At 48.2% G+C, this 19278-nt stretch overlaps 2 protein-coding genes across 9 annotated transcripts in view; both read right to left on the reverse strand.

Moving 5' to 3' along the window:
- CCDC69 (coiled-coil domain containing 69) overlaps window positions 1-11548 on the reverse strand; it is a 50320-nt gene extending 38772 nt beyond the window's left edge. For all 8 annotated transcript variants that reach the window (XR_014055554.1, XR_014055555.1, XR_014055557.1 and 5 more), the window contains exon 1: window positions 11354-11548. Coding sequence is in view for 3 of the 8 variants with exons in the window: in XM_081495978.1 (XP_081352104.1) it covers window positions 11354-11401 (48 nt within the window). In the remaining 5 variants the exon portion in view is untranslated. The remainder of the gene's footprint in view (window positions 1-11353) is intronic.
- The window catches only part of SLC36A3 (solute carrier family 36 member 3), a 76728-nt gene that overhangs the window by 889 nt on the left and 56561 nt on the right, over window positions 1-19278 (reverse strand). The gene's annotated exons all lie outside the window — the stretch shown is intronic.

The raw sequence follows: 19278 nt of genomic DNA on the forward strand, positions 1-19278 counted from the left end.
GGACCTACAGAATCTGAGGTTGGTATGTGCCGTCTAGGAAGCTCCGATCTACCACTCCATCCAGGTGATTCTGAGGCTCCTGAGGACACACAGCCCAGAGCTGAGCAGGAATCGATAAGCAACTACTGCATGGAAAATTCCCATGGTGGGGCCTTGGCTGCTCTCTCCTCAGAGGTCATGGAGCAGAGTTCACCCTGCAGTGGGCCAGGATGGGAGCTGGGAGGGGGCCACAAGGATTTCCCCTTCCAAAAGCAGAGTGGGGCAGGCCTCGGGCTGGGAGGGCCATCCAGCTGAGCTCTGGAAGAGGGCTGGAGGCAAACTGTGTCAATGGAAACTTGGGAGAAGGACACTATGAGGTGGCTGCTAGCAGCACAGGATGGAGGGAGAACCCAGGACCTGGGAGGAGGGGGAAGGCCAGCACACCCAAGTCTCAGCTTCACTGTGTGACTTTAGGGAAGTGCTGTCCTCTCTGGACCCTCTGTGATGGGTCGGGGTTGGAACAGAGGTTCTCACTCCTTCTGGGCTCCAGGGCAGCCCTTTGACCAGGAGGGCTGGAAACAGGGCCTCTCCGTCTTGGGAACGTGCACAGTTCTGGGGCCCAGCTCCTTGCTGTCAAGCAGACCAGAGCCCTGCTCTGGGGTCAACCAGAAGTAAACCTGGTCTGTGGTAGAACATGGCTCCGAACACCGAGTCCAGGCAGAGCAAAAGGACAGCACCCAGAGTGGCAGGCAGAGCAGCAAGCTTGGACTGGTCCTGGCAAGACCCCCTCAAATTTTCTTGCATTTTGGAGGGCAAATTGACAGGAGGGTCTAGTAACGGTTGATCAACCTTGAGAAATAAAAAAACGCAAAAAACAAAGACTTTGTCTCTGGCTTCAAATCTCTGCAGGACCACCATGAGGTAAAGGCTGCTAGTGTGCGGTCCACAACCTCAGAGGACAGGATGGTGACCAGGAACTAGAAGTTTCAAGAAGTTTTAGTGCAACATGAAGAATCTCAGAATGGTCCCAGAGATAGGCTGTCGTCTTGGAGGGTGGAGTAGGGTGGTGGTAGTGAGCTCTCTATCACTGGTAGCATGCAAGAAGCAAACTTCATTTTGCAGGTTGGACTGACTGATCTCAGAGGCCCCTCAACTCCAACAATCAACTCCAACAATCCAATTCTGTAAGATACCCCTGATGTTTAAAAAGTAAATATCTCTGGTAAGCAAAGTGTTTAGCTAGTGCAGGTGGTATGAAAAACCCACCAATGTTAGCAGAGTCTCAGTGGGCTCTGTTGAGTATTGTTCAAGTTGAATTCAGGGTGAATTTTCTTTCTTTCTTTTTTTTTTTTTTTTGGGTGAATTTTCATAGTCTTATATTAAAGTGTCAGGGATAGACTCCTCAACTTCTCTCAGACTGGAGCTGGGAATTTCTTTCACCATGAAAAACTGAGGAAGGCAGAAGCAACTTGGATAGAAGCTGCCCAGCTATTCTCTCCCTCGGGGATCCTACCAGGATGGAAGTTGAACCCTGAGGATGGCACAGCCTTTGCTGAAGACACTTGGTCTCACCTTGCTTTAGGGACCATCATGCCATCCTTTTCATGGCCCATCAGGCATTGTGTTTCTGATTGAGTGGTGTGATTTATGGCCTTATTATCCCTGACTAGCTTAGAGAATTTAGTAATCAAAGGACCCTTTAGAGTTCACCAGGCTCCTCCACTGTCCCCATAAACTGCAGACCTGGCTTCCATTGGCCGTGTAGTTCTGTCACACCCTCCTTGGCTGTGGAAGGCTTACTGGGACCCAGAAGATAGGGTTGGAAGGGACCCTGGAAACAGTTTATCCAATCCCCACCTCCTATTTCCAGATGGAAAAACTGAGGCCCAGAGGTGGAGTGGGCAGGGCCTGTCAGAGGCCACAAAGCAGGATCAGAGCCTCCTGGGAGTCCAGACTCAAGGCAGAGCCCTTCCCCTTCCTTTGTGCATATGCCAGATTGATCCAAGCAGTCCAATATTTAGGGAATTCTGAGCCTCAAGGGACTCAGGTCACACTCCTTTGCAACATCACAGCTGCCTTTCCGGTGTCAGGACTCGTGCATGGGTGGGGCCCCAGCACCACTGGTTTCGGGATCTGAACAACCACAGGCAGAGCCCATTGGCTGAGGGTAGAGGCAGGAAGGAGGTGGGGGCGGAGACCCAAGGGGCTCCCTCCAGGGCCCGGGGTGGAGGAAAGGCGGGGCCTAAATGTTCTGGGCTGTTGAGAAATGTTAGCCTTCACACCGAGACTTACAGAGGCTCAGAGGTAAGACCACCACAATCACTGGCCTCAGTTTCCACATCTCTAAGATGAGCAGAAGTATTTTGCCAAGCAGTGCCTGAACGTGATTTCATTTTCACACAGCCAGGACAACTAAAGATTGACTTTGACTCATTCATTTTACACATTACAGTGTCAAGCACTACCCAGTGCCTGCCTGGGGACACACCAACGTGATCATATAGCCCAATGAAAGGCAGGAGCAACCGCAGGTTCCTCCAGGCTGCGTCAGGAGGCCCTGCCTATTCTCCAAACACCTGCAATGCCCCCAGAACACTCTGAGTCAGGAGCGGATGTGGTCTCCATCCCTCCTATCTGACCAGCTGATGAAAGGTCTCAGGGGAAGACAGAACCACTTCCCCCCAAGCACCTGCTGAGACTGCCCACACCAGACAGTGAGCACAGGGCCCAGCCCCTCCTGTACAGATGAGAGGCTGAGGGCTAGGGAAGGGTTTCCGATATACCATAGCCCTTCCTTCCTCCCTAGAGCACACCTTCTCCTGTCCTGTATCAGCCTCCCATGGTTCTGCCTGCTCTGATCTCCTGAGAGGGGCCAGAGCTGGCAGAAGCACTCAGCACCATTTCTGGCATTTGGGTCAGCCGATCAGGGAGAAGGACCCAGAAGGAGCAGGACAGAAAATGGTGTTAGTGGCCACCATGGGAGAAGAGACAGGCTGAGGACACAGACACATGGCCAAATATTCACCTGTCTCGCCAACCCAATGGCAAACCCCACAGTAGGAGTCCAGAGTCAGGGCCCTGACTTGGTACTTGCTTGCTGTGTGACCTTGGGGGAGCACCCTCCCCTCTCTGGGCTTCTGTTTCCTCCTCTCTCTGGCATAGAGTTGGGCAATGGGATACATCATGGCCCTTCTGGCCTTGATATGCTATGGACGCAAAAGAAGCGGCAGAGTGAGGTCATTCTGACACCTCGCCCTCTATCAGTCCTGTCACGCTTGCTGGTTCCCAACACAGCAGGGCTAGTGGCTGCACACACTCAGCTGTCAGCCCCCTCATGCAGAGGGCTTCTCTGCAGGACAAGGCAGGAGGGGTACTTGCTCAGGAGGACCTGCGGGGGAGTGTCCTGAACCCTTCAGACCACCCTCTGTTCTTGAGCAGCCCCTGTGGGGAAGCTGTAAAAGAGGGGACTGGAGTGCCTAAAGAAGAGGATGACATAGCCCGGCAGCCAACACGCAAAGTCCAGGCAGCAAGCGCCCTGCCACAGAACTGCCAGCCGAGAGAGAGGCACCTGTTAGTGAGGATGACGGCCCTTGCAGGGTGCTTGGGGCAGGGTCACTTGTAACAGGGAAACGCTGGAAACCAGTCTCACATCCACAACGGAGCATTGGCTCCACACACTAAGGTTTCATGGCTCCATGACACTATGCAATGCCACTCATCTCTTTTAAAAAACAAAGCAGGTATTTACCAACAAAGGTGGCAAGTCATTTGGTAGAATATCAATAGCAAAATAAACTATTTCTACTGTATGAACATGCACAGGGAAAACTACCTAGAAAAGCACACACCAAGGGCAGTTAGTCATCATCTCTGGAGAAAAGACTAGAGTTATTGTGGTCAAGGAGGGGGAGCTGCAGTTTTGCCTAAGTTCTTAGAATTTTTAAAACAACAGTGTATTCAAATTTGACTCATGTACAAAGAAATGAACAGCAGACAGAATTAATACCTCTGTTGGAACCTAAAAGCAGCCAAGGGGGTCATTTTACAGGTGGGGAGGTCAAGGCCTGGGTAGCGATCACACGGCAAGTTAGTGAAAGAGGTAGACCTAGGACCCACTCTTGACTCCCAGCACTGTGCTCTTTCCTCTGCAGATGCTGCAGCTGGTGTCCATAAGCACTGGGGCCGTGTTCAAGCACCTCCTCTTGTGCAGTGCTCCCTACCCTGCTGCCAAAGGAGAGGCACTGGGTCTCCCCTGCCCATTTCGACTGGTGGCCAGGTCGGGGAGGGGTGAGAGAGGGTGGGGAATCATTAAAATATATACATCCCCTAGGGCTGTTGTAACAAATGACCATGCAGTTGGTGACTTCAAACAACAGAAATTTCTTCTCTTGCAGTTCTGGAGGTGAGAAGCCCAGAGTCAAGGTGTCAGGTGGATTGGGTCAGTCTGGAGGCTCTGAGGGAATTTCTGTTCCATCCGTCCTTCCTAGCTTCTGGTGGTCGCAGCAACCCTTGGCGTTCCCTGGCTTGCAGATGCATCACTACCATCTCTGCTTCTGTCAACACATGGCCTCCTCTCCGTGCTTCGCTGTCCACATTCCCTTCTTCTCACAAGGACATCAGTCCTTGGACCGAAGCCCACTATCCCCCAGTATGACCTCATCTTGACGGATTACATCTGCAAAAGCCCTGTTTCTAATAAGGTCATACTCACAGGTCCCGGGTGTACATGAATTTGGTGGGGGGACACTATTTAGCCCATTACAGGTAGCTTTTCTGATGTCACAGCTGTTTCCTCAAGGAGAGGACAGTGGGTAGGGTTGCACAGGGTGGAGGAGGAATGACAAAGTTCATTGTACACTCTGAAAAAGAACTTCACTCCCGGGGAGGAAGGAGAACTGGAAGTAGATCAGTCTGTACATAGCTTATCTGGGGGAAAGCATGAGATGTGGGATGTGTGGGATGGATGTTTTATGAGGTGTTAGGCCTAGATGTTACGGAAGATTCAGTCTTGAAAATAAAGTGACACAAGATAAATGATTTTTAGGGATTCACACTCACTTGGTGAGAGAAGTCGGATGGCTTGTCTGCAGGTGATGGATAGATTTAGATCTATCTGTACTAGAGATGGATGGATTTTTTCATTTTTTTTCATTCTTTCTCTCTGCCTGCAGTGGGCTCCTGGTTGGTCCCTCTGTCAGACCTACATATGTCACAGTACATATGTACGGAAGCTTGTATTGGCTTTAACTGGGATGCTGCTGCTGCTAAGTCGCTTCAGTCGTGTCCGACTCTGTGCGACCCCATGGACTGTAGCCTACCAGGCTCCTCTGTCCATGGGATTTTCCAGGCAAGAGTACTGGAGTGGGGTGCCACTGCCTTCTCCTAACTGGGATGAGAGGGCATTATATTGTGGGTTGGGCAAAACCCAGGAATCTTCCTGCAATGAGGGAGACCTGGCTTCGATTCCTGGGCTGGGAAGATCCCCTAGAGAAGGGAAAGTCTAACCACTCCAGTATTCTAGCCTGGAGAATTCCATGGATTGTATAGCCCATGGGGTAACAAAGAGTTGGACACGACTGAGCGACTTTCACTTCACTTCATACCTAGATAAAGGTCTAAATTACTGAAGCTACATAAAAGATCATGGCATCTGGTCCCATCACTTCATGGCAAATAGATGGGGAAACAGTGAGAGATTTTATTTTTTTGGGCTCCCAAGTCACTGCAGATGGTGACTGCAACCATGAAATTGAAAGACGCTTGCTCCTTGGAAGAAAAGCTATGACCAACCTACACAGCATATTAAAAAGCAGAGAGATTACTTTGCCAACAAAGGTCCGTCTAGTCAAAGCTATGGTTTTTTTCAGTAGTCATGTATGGATGTGAGAGTTGGACTATAAAGAAAGCCGAGCATCAAAGAATTGATGCTTCTGAACTGTGGTGTTGGAGAAGACTCTTGAGAGTCCCTTGGACTGCAAGGAGTCATTCCTAAAGGAAATTAGTCCTGAATATTCATTGGAAGGACTGATGCTGAAGCTGAAACTCCAATACTTTGGCCACCTCATGCAAAGAGCGGACTCATTGGAAAAGACCCTGATGCTGGGAAAGATTGAAGGCAGGAGGAGAAGAGGATAACAGAGGATGAGATGGTTGGATGGCATCACCAACTCAATGGACATGAGTTTGAGTAAGCTCTGGGAGTAGGTGATGGACAGGGAAGCCTGGCGTGCTGCAGTCCATGTGTTGCAATGAGTCGGACATGACTGAGAGACTGAACTGAACTGGGCAAAACCCACTAGCTCAGAAGCCACATACACACCAGTGTCCCCACAGTGTTTGGGATGGGGGCTCAGTTCCTGGCAAAGGCCATTTCCTTTCACAGACCTTCCATCCAAAATGAGTTAAAAAGTCAAGTTTGCCCTACTCCCACAGATCAGGTGTCAGGGACCCTGCATCTTGTGTACCTCAGTCACCCTGACACAAGTGTTTGGCTCCCACCCACCTTCAGAACCCAGACAAGATGTCATCTCTTCTCTGGAGGGCTTCCCTCCCCCCACCTATTCCCTCCAACAAAAAGGCACACTCTCCCAGGATTAGGATGAAAACACAAGGATGCCCATGAATAACAAGGGTAGGAGTGGAGAGTGTAAATAACCAAGTGTCCAAACTGGTTAAAAAAGCCACAGAACATCCACAGAACCTTAGATGGGTATTAAAAATCACATTTCCATAGACTTTTAACATGGGAGAATGCCCCCAGCAAAATATTAGGTATAGGGTTGGTCACAAAGTTTGACCAGGTTTCTCTGTAAGATGTTACAAACTTTTTAGTCACCCCAATAACTACTAATAGAATATACTCCTTTAAAATATATCCGTAATTCTGCAAAAATAGTCACACTCACATATAGCACACAAGTGAGGAAAACAGAAGAAAGAATGACACTGAAGTGTACACAGAGGCTCTCTCTTTATGGTGGGATTAAAAGCTATTTTAAAATTTCTTTATATTTTACCAAATTGTAAATTTTGCCTCAAACATTATGAATAATCACGATAATTAGGTGTCGAGTGGAATCTTAGTATTTCCTAGACCTAGGTTTGCAACACCTCTTCTATCCTCCCCCCTTTCTATTTCTGTCACAATCACATCTGACCTCTGCTTGAACTCCTCCAGGATGGGGAACTCACTACCCTTCTTCCTGGTGAGAAGTAGAATCTGGCTCCCCTTGGCTTCCCCTCACTGGCCACAATCTGCCTTCTGGGGTCAACAGAGAACCAGGCTGCACCCCATGCCGCTTGACAACACTTCAAAGGCTGGAAAGCAGTGACCAGGCTCTAAACTTTATCTTCCCAACCCCAAATGGCCTTCCAAGTACATTCATAGCCCCCTTCTCCCGCATCCATGTTTGCTTTCCTTGGGTACAATCCAGGTGGTGATGCCCCTCACCTACAGTCCCTGCTAACCAGTCAGTGTATCAGGGACTCTATCACATGCATTCTTTCATCTAATCTCAGAACCCTATGACTCAGGAGCTACCATCATGTCTATTTTACAGATGAGGAAATTGAGGCATGGAAAACCCAAATCCCCTCCAGGGTCACTTAATGGATCCACAATGGCACCAGGACTGAAGTGGCACCTGGCACAGTCTGGAGAGCAGAGTTAGTAAATGAATGTGCTCAGTTGCTCAGTTGTGTCCAACTCTTGGCAATCCTATGGACTGTAGCCCACCAGGCTCCTCTGTCCGTGGGATTTTTTAGGCAAGAATACTGGAGTGGGTTGCCATTTCCTCCTCCAGGGGATCTTCCTGACTGCGTCTCCTGCACTGGCAGGCATTCTTTACCACTGAGCCACCAGGTGTGCTCCGAAAAATGCATATGTGGACTCAGTTCTAAAGCCCATGCTCTTAGTGTCTACGGTTTTGCTTTAGTTGTGCCCATCCCAGACTCTTCCATGTCTTCCACGTCTGTATCTCTGCCTCTCTCACCTGGCCTGCTACCTGGAAGCGCTCATGAAGGGCTGCTGACGCCAGAACACCTGTTGCCTGAGGCCCTGCTGTGGGAGCAGTACTGAGCCAGGGTCTCAGGTGTGGTGCTCAGGGCTGTGGCATGGGGGCCAGAGCCAAAGCTCTGAACCCTGGGTCACACGAGGCACACACACAGAGGGTTGACCATGAGGCGCTAGGGTTCCCTTCCCAGCTTGGCCCAGATGGGCCTGGTAACTTTTTGGGGATGGAAGGGCCCTAAAAACCCCCATGTCATCCTATAGGCAAGTCCACGGAGGGCTTGTTTCCTTGGCCCCGCCCCTCTCTGTCTGGCCTTCTCCCACATCCTCTTAATGTGGCCACAACAGCCATGGTCTTTGTCAAAAAGGGTTTAGGGAGGACCACATCACACAGATGATTCTTCAGTATCTACACCCAGCCTGCTAGGGATCTCCACTCATTTTTTCACCAGGGTTTCAACTTGTCACCAAAAGTCCCAGTAACACTTAGCCCCAGGTCAGGCCTCTCAGTGGGGTCTAGGACAGCTGGTCAGCTAAGGCTACTGGCACTGCCAACCACAGGACTCAGCAAATCCTTAGGGTCTGGCCCCTGGCAGGGACCTTGAGAAGCCCTAGTGGTCAAGGCCCTATCTGTAGCTGGGGAAGTTCCCGCTGAAAGCCCTGGCCTCATTCCTCATGGCTGGCCACTCCCACTCTCCACAACCAGCACCATCACCCTGCTTCTTCGGCTCAACCTCCACTCAGGCCGTCCTCTCTGCCTCAACTGGGTCATTCCTACCAAACCTTCATCACCCAGCCAAGGCATGCCCAGCGCTCAGCCAAGAAGCTGTCCTGTATCTCTCAAGGCTAGATGAGATACTCCTGCTGCACTCTGGGTTAACTTCTAGTCCAGCTCTGATGTGGCCCTCATTCACACTCAGATATTTAGGAGGCACCAGCTCTGGGCTCTGTGCAAGGCAGTAAGTACCAACGGGGAGGGCAGAAAAGCCAGGCTCCACTGCATGGTTTGGCCACCAACCTACTGAATGACATCACTCCTCCCTGAACCTCAGTCTCCTCATCTATAAAGTGGAGAAGATCCCACAGCTCAGCCTGACTTCCAGGCTTTAGTGAGGTCGGCAGGATGTGAAAGTACGCTGTAAACTGCCACTCACAATGAGTCATTGTTGTCGTGACCTGAGCCTCCTGGGGTCTGAGCTCATTTTTCTACACCCCATCCTCAGAGGTTCCCTCTCTCCTAGGGGGCTGGCAACCTGCTGGGGGTAAGCTTGGAAGTTCAGGCCTTTTAGGGGTTGGCACCTGGATGAGAAACCGGGCAGGAGCATAGCACAGAGAGATGGAAACTAGCATGAACTTTAAACAAAATCTGCTTATAAATCCTGCCACTCAGGGGCAGGAGCCTGGCACTGCCAGGGTAGAAAGGCAAGCCAGGCTGCTCTGAGGCAACAGGGCAAAGGCTTTAATGCCAAAGGGCTTTGGAATCAACAAGAAGCCACTGGAAGCACTGAGTAGGGGCAGAGACAAAGGACGCTGGGCTTGGGGACTGGTTATCTGGGTTCTGCTCTAAGTTGTTCTCTGACCTCAGTCAAGACCCTTCCCCCTCCAGGCTTTAACCTCCCAGCTGCATGCTGCGTGCATCAACATAGGTTGTACCCAAGGTCCTTTCCCACTGGGATAGTCTCTGCTGACTGTACTTGCCCTTCACAGCTTGGGACAGGGGGTCCAGTTCAGGCTGTGCCAGGGATGGACAGGGACAGCTGGCAAGGCTGTCAGACAGGCAGGGGAATCCTTGCTCACTGTGGGGTCCTTTTCCAGACTACGGAAGAGTCAAGGCCTGGATCAGGGCTAATCCAGTCTCTTCCCGACACCAAGTAGGTGGAATTCACCTTTGGCCTTCTTTGCAAGCTGAGTGGTTAACACAGGTGCGGAGAACACAGGCTCTCCGACTCCTAGAAATCATCCTGCTCAAAGCCCTCCCTGTCCATATAGAGGGAGAAACTGAGGCACAGAGAGCACTACAGACATGTTTGTGGCAGAGCCAGGATTAACACTGAGAATCGATCACCAGCTTTGTTATAAGTCTCAGGTAGGACTCAGGTTTATCTGTTCATCATCCCATCAGCCAGACTTCTGCTTCCATGGATGGAGGCAAGCCTCAGTTTCCCTCTTGGAGCCAGGAAGACAGGAAGGTTTCTGGGTCGGAGCTCCATGAGTTATTTTGAACTGGGAATTAAGGAGGAGCAAGGATGGGGGAAGGCACTATACTTGGGACAAAAGTCCTTCTCCCTGGACGAGGCACGGAGCAGAAATAGAATCATCCAGGTTCGGGACAGTACTGCCTGCTCAACAGGCAGGGAAGCTCGTGCTCAGGCGCAAGCAAAGCAGCAGAGGCTCAAGTTCAGTGAACACTTACTGAATAGTGTCCCAGTGTGGGGCCTCTCGGGGCCTCAGGGGGCTGATCATCAAGTTCATAGGACCACCTCTTCCCACCTGACTGGAGGGCAGGCAGAAGTAGGAAGAAGGCTCTGGACTTGAGGGTCCGCCCTTCCCTCTCTGTGCCTCAGGTTGTCCTCTGGCTCCAGGCTCTGACCTTCTGGGCTTGTCAGAACCCAAGGGGCAGCTGGTCCCACTGCCAGAAACCCGAGTAGTGTCTCCTGGGCCCTAACCCAGCTCGGAGGCCCCTTGGGGGAGCGACAGGAAGGGAGGGAAGGGCAGCAGAAGGCCGCAAATCTCCTCCCTGGTTGGCCCCTCCCAGCTCCCCCGAGGACAACCCACACTCACCGTCTCTAGGGTCTGAAGAGGCTCTAGACCAGCGCTTCTCAAACTTTAAAGCATATTGTAGTCACCTGGGCATCTTATTAAAAGACAAGTTCTATTTTAGCACGTCTGGAACACAGCCCGACATTCTGCAAGTCCTAGGTGATGTCGATGATGTAAATCTGTGGGCCATTCTGCTGTGCAAGTAGCGGCCCTAGAGAGAATCTGCCTCTTAATGGTAAGAAAGCCAAAGGCCCAGAGAGGTCAAGTCACACGTCCATGGCCACACAGCGAGCAGCCCTTGACCAACGGAAAAGGGCACCTGCTACAGCTACTACTAGCTATTTCCCACCTCCGCCAGCTGGAATCAGTCGCCTGTCCCGGCCCTGGGGCTGTGTTTGTAAACTCGGCTGCCCCGCGTGGCTCAGCCCTGGGTCAGGGAGAGAGAGCCGCCCGGCCGAGCCTTACCCGCCTTCCTGCCTGCCGGCCTCTAAGTGTTCACCGCCCGGCATCCCCAGTAGACCTGGGGCGCCCTGGGTCCCCAGCGGCGGAGCGGTTCCGCACCCGCCTTCCTTTCCGAAGGCAAACTTCTCCGCCGGCGCCCTTTACCTTTTTGGGGGGTTTGCAGCAGCTCAGTCTGCTGTGTCCGCAGCCCATCCTCCTCCGGGGGCTCCAGGACTCCGCCTCCCAACTCTGGGGCCCCCAGAGAACCCTGCCGTCCGAGCCCCGCTGCCCGCTCGGCGCCCGCCGGCCGGGGCAGCCGGCGAGACCCTGAAACTGAACCTGGAAGCGCAGACTTGAGCCGGAGCTGGGGCGGCCGCGCGCCGTAAATACCCGAAAAGCAGGGCCTCAGGGAAGCCCGTGGGGCTCGCCGCGCTGCCGCCTGAGACAGGTGATCAGAAACTTAGTAAATGACAGAAAACTCGGGTCAGGGCCAGAAAGGTCCCAATGAACAATGGATTATCTTTCCAGACTCGCAGCAGAGAAAAGGCTAGGAAAAAAATTAAAACAACTATTTAGTAAACACAACAGCTGTCATTTATCAAGAGTTGTTTCTGTCCTGGCTTCCTTGCACATATTATTTCTATTTCTTGCCATCTCCTTGCCACAAAGGTATTATTAGTTCCTCCACTTTACAGGTGAGGAAAACGAGACTCAGCTGTGTGATCTGCTTACGCTCACCTAGCTAGTCAGGATCAAAGCCCAGATAAAAACCAGTTCTAACTCCAGAACCTAAGCTTTCAGCCATTTCCCTACAAACACATAATAATGTGAAAAGTAATTGTAATGATCTTTCACTCTGGGTCCATAACTCTTTCCAGCTCACACGCATCTGTAATATTCTACTGTATCCATTTTTAATAGAGGTTACCAATTACAACAACTCTGTGAGGTAGATAGGCAGATGCAGGGAGAATAAGGGACATACAATGTCAGAGCCTAGGAAAAAGAACTTTTGTTTACCCTTGTTATTAGCTGAGGTTTCTGGGAGTGGCAATGCAGGACAACTTTGAAAGTCAGGATGAGTGGTATGTTAGAAAATGATGCACAGCCCAGAGACACTTAGAAAGATGTGTTGATGAAAGGGACTTACGGTCAGGAATGGCAAAAGTATGTGAGACTGCAAAAGAACTTCCCTTCCACAGAGTAGACCAGTCACAGTAGATTCCAAGAAAGGAAACTGAGGACACAGGTGATATTAGGTCCTTGGAAAGAAGAATAATAGAAGACGGTGATTCACAAAATGTGGCCCCCAAGTCAATTGCATCAGCACTACCAGAGATCTTTGTGAGAAACACAAATCCTCAGGACTTCCCAGTGGTCCAGTGGCTAAGACTCTACACTCCCAGTGCAGGGGGCTCTGGTTTGATCCCTGTTCATGGAGCTAGATCCCACATGCCAAAACTGAGTTTGTATGCTGCAACTAAAGATCCTGTGTGCCGTAACTGGCTGCAGCTAAATAAATAAATAGAAATAAATATTTACAAAAAGAAATACAAATGCTCAGACCCCACCCAGACCTACATATTCTGAACTTGAGATGGGGCTCAGCAACCTCTAGCTTCCCAAGCCCTGCCAGTGATTCTGAGCCATGCTCAAGTGTGAGAACCACTGCTGCACACGTGCTGAACAGGTAATGAGGAAAGGGTGTCTACTCAAATTATCAGTGACTGTGAAACAATGCTCATGATTTACTAAAAATCCAAACCAACAAACAAGCAAAAGACTAGAACAATCTAAATATCCAAGAAAAGGAGCTTGGTTATTATGATATATCCATGAAGATAGAATATCATGTAACCTGCTAACATACTGATAAGGATAACGTTTTAAAATGTCATAAAATGTAAAAAATTCATTCTTATAAAAAAAAAAAGTTGGATTTCTGTGGTGGTCTAGTGCCAATGCAGGGGACAACACTTCAATCCCTGGTCGAAGATTCCACATGTCACAGGCAACTAAGCTGGCGAGTCTCGAGTACTGAGCCCACACACAGCAACCACTGAAGATTGCAAGCCCTAAAGCCCCACTCTGCAACAAGAGAAGCCACCGCAAAGAGAAGCCCGTGTACTGCAACTAGAGAAAGCCCATGGGCAGCAACTAAGACCCAGTGCAGCCAAAAATAAATAAATAAATGTATATATATTTTAAAAAGTGTTAATAGTGATTACCTCTAGATGAGGGTGAGATTTTGATTACTCGCTTTCTTATATTTAAAAAAATGAGTATACACTTACTATAATAAAACATTTTATTGTGATAAGAAAAAGTTTTCTAAAAACTATGTTTTTAAACCCAGGCATAAGGTTGAGACTAGTTTTCCACCAGCAAATGGTAAGTATAAATATGTGAAATCCCAGAGAAATAGACAATGATTGTGAATGAATTAGGTAGAAAAACCATGTAAAGGGCTAACAGGGCCAAAAATGTGTAGGGAGATCATAACTAGCAATGCCCTGTGTGATCCTGAACCTCTTGTTTCTCCTTTGGGAGAGTTTCCCATCTGAACATCAAAGAATTGAGCTTTGTAAAATGGATCTCCAATTTTAATATCAGGAGTTGAAATCAATAACTTGGGCTGGGGGGTAGGAACCAGGAAGGCAAATTCTGTTTCTGAAGCCTCTGTTCTCAGGAGCTCTTGCCTCCAGCTTCTTTAAGCTTCTTGGGAGACCAGGCTCAAATTTCCCACTTTCACACAACCAGCTTTTTGGCTACACGCTTTGAAGTTTCCCCTTGAGAAAGAAGCCCTAAGGATTTTTTTTTTTTGCTTTAGGAATTTGAGTTTGAATAAGTTGCTAATGAGATTTTTAGAAGTTGTTGAGCCAGTCAGGTTAGGTTAGGTTTTGCTGCAGTGATGAAAAACATACAAGTTTCAGCAACTTATCGTGAGTGAAGTTAAGTTTTGCTCATACCATGTGAATCCAGTTTGGGGAGGCTGAGGGCTCTGCTTCACAGAGACATTCAACAGCATCCTAGGATGCAGCCATCCCAACACCATGGCTGCATGGTTTTTCAGGTCAAGAGAAGACAATATATGGGGTCTTAAATCTTTCCACTCAGGAGTGACACACATTAAGTCCTCTCACATTTTATTGACTAAAGCAAGTCCATGGGTAACTTCAAGGGGATGGAAAAGTGTAATGTGTGCCCCTAGGGATAGGAGAACCAAAAATACTGGTGAACAGCAGAGATGTCTATCATAGACAGCAATCAACAAGCAAATATTATGATGTGCCCATTTCTTGGGCAAGTAGGGTGACTAACTCATCTTGGTCTGCTCAGGATTTCCCACCTGTAGCACTGAAAGTCCCACAACCCAGGAAACTCCTCAGTACTAGGTACCCTGGAATGGTTGGTCACCCTATGGCAAGACATAGAGAAGACTCAGTTTTTGTCTTGAATTAGTTATAATCTATTTTCTTGATATTAGACCTATACATAGCAAAAGATGGAAAATATAAAAACAGGTTATAAAGCAAATGTAAAGTTGCATAGTCCATGTGGGCAGTATTAGAATTAAAAGGAGATAAGAGACCATGGTGGATGGGGATGGGGAAGGAGGATTTCCTGGAGAAACACTAAAGCCAAAGGGCATTCATGGCAAAAGGAATCCTAGAGTCTCATGTTGAGATGGAATCTGATGCTTTGCTTTCGTTGCTTGCAACTCAGATAAATCTTTTTTATAGTTTCTCTTCTATAATTACCTGTGTTTGTGAAGTCTATGTTAAAATACTTCCAGTGATTACCTATTTTCCATATCTAGGGGGAAGGGGAGAAGCAAGAAGGAGTAATTACAAGAGGGAGGATCAGCTTATAGTCTTTGGGAACATGAATAGAATTTGTATCCTACCGTTGTGTGAAAACTGTATAATTCTTAATTATGGTGAATTGGTTCACAGTGCTTTTCAGGTCTACTACATCCTTCTACTTTTCTGTATATTCATTCTATTAATTTTTTGGAGTTTGATATCAAAACTCCAACTAAAAATCTTAATTTATCTACTTAAAAATAACTGTAATATACAGTGGAACTATAAATAACTCTGTTCTGTATTTTCCAAACCTCCTGTAAATGTGTTGTCATACTGTCATAATTTAAAAAATAAAAAAGCAAGAGGAAAAAAGGGGGAGGATCAAGAGCATGGGTCAAATCAGGATAAATGTGGAGGCTGGGTAGCTGGAGAAGGAGGAGTGTGTTGGTGACTAAGTTGGTGTAAAGGAACAAAAGTTGAGGATGGGGTGAACAATTTTGGGGAAAGACTGGAAAGACCGATATGGGAATTATCTTGAACATCTTTCATGTGAAACTTACAGTATACTCACACATAAAAAGTTTTGCCTAGAATTTCAAGAAGCTCAGGGCTCCCTGCAGCCCACACACAGTGGGGCTATGTGTGGATACTAGGTTAAGTACCTCTCAATGCAGTGATGGCTAAACACATTCTAGCCCTGAAAGTTTTCTCTGTGTGGGTCCCGACTGGGCCCAGTAGTTTCCCAAACATGTTGTCTGCTGGGAGTGACTTTCTTCACCAACTATCTGTGTGGTTATCATTCTACCTGCATATCACGAAGCAGCTCAAATCCCTGCTTCTTCCAAAAGCCCTACAGCTCCTGTCCTACAACTCTCTTGTTTGTGTGCTTTGTGAGTCCTCCCTAATGGACTACAGGTTACACAGCTCTGCCTCCTCCCTCCTCACACCCCCTGGTCCTTAGTAGGTCGTGGCAGAGACTTCTAGTCACCTTGCTCAACTTCCATTCTTCCTTCTTCCTTAGTGACGGAATCCTGATATTCTCTGGGTCAGCGGTATGCTGGGGGAACATGCTACTTACTCAGCTAGTCAGTGATACGTAAGGGGACATTACTGGTTGGAGCTTCCAGGAAAACGTGTAATAGAAGAATGACTCAGCTGGGAGCAGGACTTCCCTTTCCTTGCCCTGCTTTTCCTGCCTGGAATACAGACATGATGGCTGAATTACAGAAGCCATTTTATTACCCTGAGCAAAAAGGTGGAAGGATCCTTGATCTCTGAATTGATGCAGTCTCAGGATCAGCTTTGATCAACTCCTTCCTAATATTATCACATAATAGAATAAATAGCATATTTGTTTAAGCTACTGCCACTGAGATTCTGCAGTAGAATGCCATTTCTAATCAGTTCATAAGTCACTAATTAAAGTTTGTTACATTGAATTTAATTACAATAATTTACTCTTGGAGATACTGCATGTACCCCAGCTTCAGTTCTAGGGGCAGAACAGGAGGCTCTGCTGAGAAAGGTATCCTGGATTTGCCACTCTTGACAGAAATGTTAGTTCTGACAGCTTCCTCTTGGAAATATATGTAAGAGAAATAAATCAGAGGGGTCCTAAAATGGTTGAATTCTTAGGCTTCTATTGAAGTGTTTCTCAAGGCGTGGGCAGATTGGTGTGCTACAGAATCATCTGGATCTTTTTGCTGTCTATTCAGTCAGGCCCTGCAGGGCTGAGTCTGAGGAATTTTCACACTAAAATTTGAACCTTATTGCTCCAGTGGTTGTGCTGGGTCATCTCTCCTGGGAATCAAATTGCTACATTAATCATATTGAGTTGGGTTGAACTGAATTAATGGGGAGGTCCTTGGAAAGGAGAAGTGAGCCTGAGTAATGATAATTAGCAAGAAGCCATCCCTGCCTATTTTCCCAGAAGACCAGTGGTTTGGGACTTGGGGCTTCCTTGGCAGAGGCAACAAGATTCATTTTACCACTTCTTTTAAACCAAAAATGATTTCATGCCACAATCATTGTTTAGGGGCTTCCCTGGTGGCTCAGTGGTAAAGAATCCGCCTGCCAATGCAAGAGAAGCAAGTTTGATCCCTGGGGTGGGAAGATGCCCTGGAGAAGGAAATGGCAACCCACTCCAGTATTCTTGCCTGGGAAGTCCTATGGGCAGAGGAGCTGGAGGGCTACACTCCACGGGTTTGCAAAAGATTGGACATAACTTAGTAACTAAAAAACAGCAATCATCATTGGTTACCGCTTTCTCTGTTTGATGAAGTTCGGATGGAGGTTCTCAAGGGATTTCAAGGAGCTTCTTTGGTGATGCAGAGTAGGAGGGTACAGAGTATCGCCAAGGGATTCTAGGGAAAATTATTAATATACATCACCTCTTTAAGTGGGCTCTAGGGTCTAGAGGCTGCTAGTAATGAACAGTAGCAAACACTTTTTTTTTTTTGCATCAGTGGTTCTCAAATGTGGTCTGGGGATCAGAAGCATCAGCATTTCTTGGGAAATGGTTAGAAATGCAAATTTGGGGGCTCCAGCCCAGACCAGCTGCCTCAGAAATTCTGGGTAGGGGACCCAGGAATCTGTGTTTTATGAATCCTCCAGATAATTCTGATGTGGGCTTATGTTTGAACTGCTTTCAACCTTATGTCTTCCTAACATCCATTTTTTAATGGGCTCAGAGATGAGAGATTGAATGGGGTCCAGGGCTGAGTCCAAGAGTGTGTCCCACTTTCCATATTTTGTCATCTATGTCACCTGCTATGTAATCAAAATTTAAGCAATCCTTTTCTAACAGATAACTTGTCCTAAATTCCTCCTTCCTGGGAAATCTGGTGTTTCCTGCCCTGATGCCTCCTTCCTTGCTCAACTCCAACGGAAGCATCTTCCTCACAGGGAACTAACAGGAGAGAGAATTGGAAGATGATGAAGCAGGGACTGTTTTCTAGTCAAAAATTGGAACACATGATTTAGCAAAGGAATTTGTGACATGTACATTTTTTATTTACCTGATTCTATTCACTTACTCTTTGCCAACATACTGGAATTTCTAGGGTGTCCAAATGGCTTATGGGGACAAGGAGACAGAATATTTTGTAAACAGGAGTAACCCAGAACATATGAGAGGTGTGATCCAGCTCCAAGGCTTAAAACTTGTCTACGAGACTGGGAAGGTACATAAATTAGGAGAGGCATAAGACGGGGATGGCGTGTAAACCGGGGACCATATACCCCTCTAAAAGAAGCACAAGTGGATGTGTAGTGGTGGACGGCGTTAGAAGGAAATGAAACCCCAAGCTGGCCTGACCTTCCAACTTTCCAAGAGAAACTAGAAATCTTGGGGAATTTTTAAAATCTGGTTTTCCTTTCCTCTCTCTCACACACATATCATCACGCAAACTAAAGAAAATATTTGCAGGTGGTTACATCTCCTCTAGTCTAGGTAGGCAGATAATGTAACAAGGGGTATGGAAAAATACCATGGAAGCAAAAGGAGTAACCAACACTATCTGGGAGGAAAAGGAAGGGCAGGCTTCCCCAGGGATGCCACATTTGACCTGAGCTATGTAGACTAAGCAGGGATTCTTCTTATCAAGAAAGTGGGAAAGTATAGCTCTGTGAGGGGACGGCTGTGTTAACTGACCTTGTTGTGCTGATTATTTTGCAATCTATACATGTATAAAATGAAAAGAAAGTGGGGAAGAACACGTGTGCCCAGTGCTGGGTGGGTTTTCAGAGGGGCTCAGCTGCTCTGCGTGGGTCCAGCGAGAGCAAGGAGGGTGGGGGACAGAGAGAGACCGGAGAACATCGAAATCTTGGCCAAGACGTTCTTACTTAATCATGTGGGCAGTGGGAGTGGCGCAGTCGGATTGGTGTTATTATTCACAGTCACTCTCAGGGCTTAGGTGGAGAGCGGACAGAAAGTGCTCTTCCGAAGCTCTCAAACATCTCCTGGAACTGTTCAGGAAGGAATGGGGACGGTTCTCAAAGGCAGTTGGGTCTAGAAGGCCTGAAGCCCCCAGGTCTGGCTCAGGTCCCGCCCCCGCTGAGCTTCCAGGCAGAGATAATATGGTAGGGAGGCGGGAGCTGCACTGAGGCTGAACAGGATTGTCTGCCCCGGAGTAGGCGGGTAGGCGGGGAGCAGTTTCCTCTCCTCTCGCCTAGGAGGCGGCTGTAGCAGCCGGCAGTGTTGTGGTTACCAGGGCCTTGGGTTACAGCACATATTTGTTTTTTTTTTTAAACCGTTGCAATACCTTTTAAATCAGGGCCCTG

Source organism: Giraffa tippelskirchi, chromosome 6 (assembly GCF_054371585.1).
Source record: "Giraffa tippelskirchi isolate mGirTip1 chromosome 6, T2T-mGirTip1v1.2.pri, whole genome shotgun sequence".
Taxonomy (NCBI): domain Eukaryota; kingdom Metazoa; phylum Chordata; class Mammalia; order Artiodactyla; family Giraffidae; genus Giraffa; species Giraffa tippelskirchi.